The sequence below is a fragment of the Ornithodoros turicata genome, chromosome 8 (assembly GCF_037126465.1).
Source record: "Ornithodoros turicata isolate Travis chromosome 8, ASM3712646v1, whole genome shotgun sequence".
Lineage (NCBI taxonomy): Eukaryota > Metazoa > Arthropoda > Arachnida > Ixodida > Argasidae > Ornithodoros > Ornithodoros turicata.
In genome coordinates, this window is record NC_088208.1 from 8,068,219 (window position 1) to 8,077,048 (window position 8,830).

General features: G+C 45.3%; 1 protein-coding gene across 1 annotated transcript; it reads right to left on the bottom strand.

Moving 5' to 3' along the window:
- Nucleotides 1–830: 830 nt before the first annotated feature.
- On the bottom strand, nt 831–2,393 carry LOC135367478 (uncharacterized). The gene has a single exon (XM_064600784.1). The coding sequence runs from the start codon at nt 2,391–2,393 to the stop codon at nt 831–833; it is 1,563 nt and encodes a 520-aa protein (XP_064456854.1).
- Between the last annotated feature and the right edge of the window lie 6,437 nt (nt 2,394–8,830).

Sequence of the window (8,830 nt, forward strand, 5' to 3'; positions counted from 1 at the left end):
CATTGGGAGCCCGGACCGGAAGTTCTGTTGTTAGTGAGTTGGTGAGAGCGCCGGCATCCGTCCGGAAAGCGATCTTCAATATGGACGTCGAAGGAAGAAATGCGGAGACTTCGAGCCCGCAACTTCTTTCTGACCTTTCTGCGATCGAGAAGAAAATTCTGCGTGCTGAACAGCTCGGTAGACTTACATTTCAAACTTTCTTGAAAAAGGCAGTCCAAGAGATAAACTGATGTTCTGAGGCTCGAACAACATAGAAGGGACAGATACAAACAAAGCCTCAAATTGCCTAAGAAATGACGCACCCCGAAAGTCGCTGGAGAGGCGTGTTAGCTTAGCTCAATTGGTAGAGCCCTGGACCGGCAATCCAGAAGATGTGGGTTCGATCTCTACAGCTGGCTAACCTTTTCAGTGACTTTCATCTTTCATAGGCAGTCCAAGTCTGTCGGATTTGCCAGACTCTATACAAAGCCAGTAAGCACAGTGTGGAAAGACTGTTTCATCTTTCGAAAGCAGGGGTGCAGCTACCACGACGCTTCGTCATCTCAATGTTTCGGAGCGGCATAGCCTAGTAAGAAGCCATCAGAAGGATCTCATAAAGATAACTTGGTTGAAAAGGTGGAGGGTTCTGTGTGTGTGTGGGGGGGGGGGGGGATATGTTTATTATATATAAAAAAATAAGAGGGAAAGGTTAGCCACCGGTATGGCGGCTTGCTATTCCCAGGAAAAAAGGGGGAAAATAAAGGCAAACAAAAAGAAAAACAAAGAAAAAGAAAAACAAATAAACAAAAAGAAAAACAAAAGAACAAAGAGGAAAACAAACACGAGACTGGTCACAGTTCACTCAGAAGGCCACAGGACCGCAGAAACTGGGGAAGTGCTTTTGTCACCTGACTGTATTGTGTGGGGCCGAGCAGCGTAGCTGGAGATAAGTCCGAAACCGTCAGGCGAGCGATGCGCGACCGTAGGAGGAGACGATGTTGGTGGTAACGAGTGCAGTAGAGGAGTAAGTGCGGGATGTCTCCTTCAACATGACAGGTGGGGCAGTTGGGCGACGAAAGGTGGCCCATCTTAAAGAGGAGCAGTGGAGTCCGCGCCACATTCAATCGCAGCCTATGAAGCAGGGACTCTTCCTCCCTGGGGTAGCGGCCTACCAGTGTGTGGGTCATCGTAGGGTCACTCGAGTGCAGAAAAGGGTTGGTCCTGGCAGCGTCTTGAAAGAAGGCCTGAGAGCTATTTCCGCAGTATCGGCGAATGGCTAGCTGACAGGCAGACTGGGTAAGTTGGACAGAAGTGACAGGCCCAGCAGCACGAGCAGACCTGGCCGCAGAATCGGCGATGGCATTCCCCAAGATACCAACGTGGCCCGGAATCCACTGGAACCACACACTGTGACCTAGAGACGATAGTTTGGCGTGCAGGCAAATGATCTCCGTATAGATGTCATTGATAACCTTGGGCGAATACGATGCCACGGCCTCCAAGGCTGACTTACTATCCGAAAGGATAGTCCACGCTCTTGGTGTCGACGAAGAGATGTACCGCAGAGCAGATAAGATAGCAACGGCTTCTGCTTCGGTTGATGAAAGCGTGGGCAGCAGCTTGAAACCGCGTTCGTATGCTTCCTCAGGAATGTAAAATGCAGATGATGACCCATCGGATGCCACCGAGCCGTCAGTGTAAATCTCCATTCGATTTGAGTTCAGGGAGTAGAGATGTTGCAGCGTTAGTTGGCATGCCACAACAGCTGGGACATGGCTCTTTTTCGGGAGACCAGGAACAGATGTGTGCACTGGGGGCGGACTTAAGGTCCACAGCGGCTCTGTATAGGAGACCGAGGTATGCGATGGTGGGATTTGTCCCTGTAGTCGCAGAACAGCTTGGCCGTACGCAGAAGCAGGGCAATGCTGCGTAACATCCCGAAGATGGTGACATGGGTGGCGTACAAGACAGCGTGTGTAAGTTTGGAGGGTTGCCGTGTCCCGGATGATAAGCACGGAAGGAACCCGCGCCTCGGCGATAGCAGAGAAGGTTTCCGTAGTCTTCGGAACTCCCAAGCAAGTGCGCAGGCTACGAGCTTGAAGATTAAGTAGTTGCCGTTCCTTGAATGGGGAAATACCGTGCAACACAGGCAAGCAGTAGCGTAAAGTGCCCATTATAAGAGAGTTGTGTACTTGGAGGAGGTCGGTGCAAGAAGGACCCCAAGAGGACCCACAGAGGCGGCGCAGCACGTTAACATAAGAGCCTGTGGTGGCACCGAGGGCAGTAATCTGTCGAGACCATGTCAGACCCCGATCAATGATGACACCAAGGTACTTATACCAGGCAACAAACGGCAGTCTTGATCCTGTCAAGAAGAGGGGGTAGCTGCAGAATGAGCGCCGCGTGAATGCCATAGCCACGGTTTTGGTTGGCGATACAGATAGCCCTCGATCAGCGAGATATGACACAGTAGCGTCTAGAGCAGATTGCAAGCGGCGTTGTATGGTATCCCGCCGCACAGCAGAAGTCCATATGCAAATATCATCCGCATATATGGTGATGTGGGTATGGTTAGGCAGTTGAAGGGGCAGGTGTGCCATGATGACATTGAACAAGAGGGGGCTCAGAACACTGCCCTGCGGAACGCCTCGGCGCACAGGGTACGTGGCACTATCGCCCTCTCGCGTGCGGACAAACAAGAATCTGTCCGAAAGAAAATCGCGTTCTGTGGGATAAAGCATACGCGTTACACAACAGCTACGAGAATGATCGACTGCACTTGCATGCTTTTCAGTACGTACTTGGAACTGAAAAATAAATCTGCTAACCTTGTTGAAACTACTTTTCCGTCAGGAGCACACTTGGTTTCTTTAGTTGAAGGTATCATCAGGTCCCCATGCTCCTTTGAGATGCAGCAGACAGAATTTCGCTGAGGCGAGTGACTGCCGTTGCGGTTCGTCGCACCGCAGCAGATCAAGAACAGTGCACCGCAACGATAGGTGAAACGTTCAGAATATGGCGACCAATTCCAACACCAACCCAATGACCCGAACAAAGAGGATGAACCGGGAGTCACACAAGTTCACAGTTCACAAGTTCGCAGTTCGCAAGCTCGGCATACAGCATCCATTACAGCTGACCGGATACGGAAGCATATAGGGAACGCGTGTACAGATTGAAAAGAAAATCGTAGAAACTGTTGCAGGTGATAAATGCAGGGTATATTTTCCTTTTTGAGGCTCTGTAATAAAAACATATTAACATAGAAATGCCATTTCACGAAGGAAATTGACAGGTATTGCGTGACCACGTGACGCGTTTGAGCCAATTGTGGGTGTTGCGAGTGGCCCCCGTGTTGACGTCATCTTGATGGTGGGCCGGGGTGGATATTCTATATAAACGTATGTTTTCTCGGTTTGACGCTAGGCGTGCTGCACTCGGATGAAGTCGAATGTTTAAAATTCGAGTTTAGAGAAACCGTGGGGTTTTAATGCATGAATTTTCGCATGGAGAGTCCTTGTTGGGTGCTTTATCGACTGCAATTACGAAAGAGCTCCCACAGTTTCTGGTCAGAGTCCCTTTAACAGTCGAGGCACACTTGCGTTCCTCACACGAGTGCCGGTTGCTGGGAAGGCCATGCAGATCCAGTGCGCATGCCCAGACTCCTCCTCCCCCGCGAAATAAGGGGAAAAGTGTGTGATTTGAAACAACGGGTTCGAGCCCGTTACTTTCGCGGCGATATGCCCGTATTTTTCACGACTATTTTTACAGTGTGTGCACCATGAACTGGCATCCCTCGAGAAGGTGGCGGAAATGTTTTATAAAGGGAAACCCAGCGGCAATAACTGATCGTGTGGGCCCAGCTGGTGCTGGGCGGCCCCCCCCTTATGAAAATGGATTTTTCCTTTCTTCAGACTTCTTGTGGACTTCTTGTTTCCTGTCTTGACAGTGTGTTGACTTTGACTTCTTGTTGATCAAGTCAAGAGGAATTGCTATTGACATCATTTTTACAACCTCTTGAACTACCTTATGTGTACCTTCTGTGGACAAGGCTGTTGACAGTTTGTGGACTTTCTATGCGCCTATGTAGCAAGTACTTATTTCAACCGTTTTTTTTTTTCATAGGTGAATTCCGTATTATTAGTTACTCACGAAGGAGTCATCGCCATTAGCATCATTGGAATGTCGTTGGGACCGTTGCAACATGTTTCAATTGTCTCAGGCTTTCAGCGTTCGCTCGTCAATTACAGAACAAAGGAGGATATGATTGTGAGAGAACCGATGCTCTAAGGCTGGGACAACATAGAAGGGACAAATACATACGAAGCCTCAATTTGCCTAAGAAATTAACGATGAAAGATGAAAGTCACTGAAAAGGTTAGCCAGCTGTAGGAGCCGAACCCACATCTTCTGCACTGCCGGTCCAGGGCTCTACCAATTGAGCTAAGCTAACACGCCTTCTCAGCGACTTCCAGGGTGCGTCATCTGAAGGGACAAACCAGCCACTCTCTCTCATTCATCCTCCTTTCACTCTTACATTTTTGCTCACTCATGCACACATTCATACGACGGGATCGACGCAGGCGGCAACTGTTGAACATGAGAGAACTGATATGATTTTGCGTCGTAAGAGGTAAGCTCTGTTAATAGAAGTGTCATGTGTCATCAAGCTTCACTTATATTCATACGATGACTGTTGTGCTGTAGGTTTTTGCTGTTCGTTTCGAGCAGCGGCTGCGGTCTTGCGTCACGTCAGGTATAAGTGTACAAGTATCGATTCGTGGCCGGTGTTAGTTCTGCTAATTTCATTCTCGTTTTTACAGGCCATGAAAGAACAAAGGAGGATATTTTGCGTCGTAAGAGTTAAGCTGTGTGATAGAAGTATGTGATCAAGCTTCACTTGTATTCATACCATGACTGTTGTGCTGTAGGGTTTTGTATGTTTCGAGCGGCGGCAGCAGTTTTGCGTCCCGTCAGGTAAGTGTACAAGTATCAGTTCGTGGCTGGTGTTGATTGTGAACCAAATTTGTTATTGCTATGACCATTCTACTCGGTTTTACACACTTGTGTTTGAACATTACTAATTTGCGATTGAACGCCCTATTCAGACACATTTCTCTCCAGTGCTTCAGAGACATCGGTGTCACCGAAATTCAGTGAATTTTGAAGTCAACCATTATCGTGGGTCACCAGAAGAACTCAGACCGCAACCCGTCATTGACTGTCTATTGTGGGACGCGACAGTCATAAAACATGTGTACGTGTCGAATACTTCGCTACTGTGTGCGCGGGATGTTTTGTATGATTCTGTCGACACTGGATACCACTTTCAAGGTATGCATTTTCGGAATAAAATAGATACATATATAGTTTTGCAGCACTTCATTTCGTGTATTTTATGCGTGTTGCGATTGAGTGAACAATAGAACGAAGAAATTCAACTTCGCTCAAGTCACAGAAAGTTCACAAAAAGTATTCACATCATACGGGGATAGCGTTAATCGGGCTTCAGTAAATCATGTATCTTCCTCGATTAAGAAGAATATACCGAGTGCCGCCGTAGCGGTCGCCAAGCCTTTTGAAAAAGAACGAAGGTAGTTTCGTGAGTGACGCCGACTCATTGATAGCTGAGTCACAACAAAGTCAACAGAGAAATTGAGATCACATATAACAAGACTTACACATGAAGGTCACACGAAATTTGTGTAAAGTATATGGAGAGTCTACAGAAAGACCTGTTACCTTCCTGTGAAAAATTGTCAACAAGACTTAAAGTTCCATAAGTCAACAACTCACGCAGGAACAATGTGGAAATAAGAAACTTTCCGTTGAGGCCTAACGAGAACAGCACCGACCTAGTTTGCGAAATAGCCACAAAACTGGGTGTAGATTTTCACCAGACGCAATTGAGGTTGCTCATAGGGTGCCTACGCAGGACCCGTCAAAGCTCAATATTATTGCTCGGTTTTTCTCTCGAGAAGCTAGAGATTCGTTAGTGTCTGCGTCAAGGCGTAGGCGACTGACCACTTCGGACTTTGGGTATGAGCACAACGAGCCAGTCTATGTTAATGAGCACCTGTGTCAAGAGCTGAAGCTTCTTTTGGGAAAAACTATCCACGAAAAAAAAGAAAATAAGTGGAGGTACGCATGGGTCAAGGACGGAGAGATATTCGTCCGTCGAACTGAGAATTCTAAAGCTGTCCAGATTCAGTCTGAAAAAAACCTACGGGAATTACAGCTGTCACATTGTGTGTAATTTTGTTATATGCTATTTTGTTGCCTACTTCTAAACTGTTTATATGGATGATATTGTATCGATTACTGAATTGAACAACCTGTCCAATGGTACTATGTTTAAGCTATTAAATTTGAACATAAGGAGTGTTCGAAAGAATTTCGATCAACTAGTTGCTCTATTGTCCACGCTAACTTTTAAATTTGACGTTATAGCTCTAACGGAAACATGGCTAATGCGAGGTGAGTGTTATCACCTTCATGACTATGTGTTCTATTCTCAACCCCGATTGTTACAGTCCCGACATAGAGGAGGCGGTGTCGGCCTATTTGTGCATAAAAATGTGAAATGTAATCTCCGAGCTGATATCGTTCTTGAGATACCAGGATTCTGTGAGGCTCTCTTTTTAGAATTGCCAGGTAGTGTTATAGTGGGAGTGGTTTATCGAGCTCCGAGGTGTAACATATCGATATTTCTTGAAGCGTTTGAAAACACATTGTTTACAATTGCTGCGTTGAAGAAACGGGTGTTTATCGCCGGGGACTTTAACATTGATACCTTACACGATGGCGGTGCTGCCTATGAATGTCTGTTTTCTTCTTTCGGTTTCCGTAATTTAATCAACTCTCCCACACGTGTTACAGCCTGCACAAGTTCTGCCATAGATCACATTCTTTCTAATATTGAATACGCTGACGATTATTCCGGTGTTTTGAATTATGATATCACAGATCATTACCCTGTGTTTACTGTTATCCCAAATATGGACCTGCGTCATAATGTCACCAGACCATCTAAATATCACATTAACTATTCACGACTACGTCAGCAACTCTCCTGTATGGATTGGTCATTGATGTGTAACACAGACGTTAATGTTGAATTAGACGTATTTGTGGCCCTCGTGAGAAGCGCTATATATGATTCAAGGAAGATGGTAGGCAGGGCGTACGACGCACCACTTTGTCCTTGGATGACAGATAGAGTTTTGAACATTCTAAAGATAAAGCAAAAATGGTATCGCAAATTTAGACAACACAAGGATAACGCATATTATTTAAACAGGTACAGATACTACAGAAATTTAGTAACTAAGGAGTTGCGCCAAGTGAAATCAAAGTATTACCATGACATTATATCTCGCTCTCATGGGGATAGTAAGCAGATGTGGAAAATTATCAACTCTGTAATTGCTACACCAAAAGTTCAGGTCCTCCCTGACAGAGACAGGGCTGGGGTTACACATCAAGAATTGTGTGAGAATTTCAATCATTACTTTGTCTCGATAGGGCAAAGTCTTGCCCATGCTTTTATTGGAAATGGAGATGGAGAGCTCGCAGAGCAAGTAGTACAAACTCCTAGTAACAGCTTTGTTTTTGAACCTATTGATGTACAGGAGGTAATCGGCATAATCCACAGCATGAAGTCCAATACAGCAATGGGTGTTGATAATATTAGTGTCTCGATAATTAAGAGGCTGGTGGACATACTTAGCCATCCGTTATGTTATCTTTACAACCACTCAGTCTCATTAGGGGTTTATCCCGATGCTTTGAAAGTTGCTAAGGTTGTTCCGATATTTAAAGGTGGTGATAAAGATGTTCTTGAAAATTACCGCCCTATCTCTGTTCTTAACACAATAAATATAATATTCGAAAAAATAATATGTAAGAGAGTGACCTCCTTTCTTGAAAAGTATGGCGTGATTAGCGACAGTCAACATGGTTTTAGAGCGCGCAGATCCACTGCAACAGCCACTTTAGCAGTAAGCCAGTTTATCAACACTGCTCTCAATGACAGAAAACTTGTGCTGGGGCTGTTTCTAGATTTAAGAAAAGCCTTTGATACTGTCAATCACGCTATACTGTTGGATAAATTAAACTCGTACGGATTTAGGGGACACATAAATAGCTTCTTCCGTAGCTACCTGTCAGGACGTAAACAGCTGGTGACTATCGATGGGACATCATCTGCGTATTTGGACATAAATGTCGGTGTACCGCAGGGCTCTGTGCTGGGGCCGATACTGTTCGCCCTATATGTAAATGATCTCCCAAACAGCTTAAAAGTCTTTACTTCTTACCTTTATGCAGACGACACATGCTTATTTATATCGAGCCCAACACTTGAGGATATCTCAGACACCATGCAAGGAGATTTGCGTGCACTCGAAAGATGGTTGCTTCGTAATCAGCTAACCTTAAATACAAATAAAACCACATTTCTTATATTTCACTCTTTTAAAAGTCCGATAGACACCAGCAGCTTTCAAATGAAGTTGTGTGATAGCCCCATAACACAGTCTAATCAGGTTCGGTACCTGGGCATAATACTTGATAACACACTATGTTGGAAGCCACATATAGAGTCACTTAGAAGAAAATTGGCATATGGCTGTCATTTACTCATCAAGTGTAGGCACATATTTCCACTGCACGTAATGAAACTGTTGTACTTCTCTTTTATACAGAGTCATCTCACCTACTGTTTGGAAACATGGGGTAGTACATACCATACATATTTAAGGGTACTAATGACGTTACAGAAACGTGCGGTTAGGATTATAACAGGTACCAATAACCGCTCCCCGTCCAAGGTACTTTTCAATACCCTGCA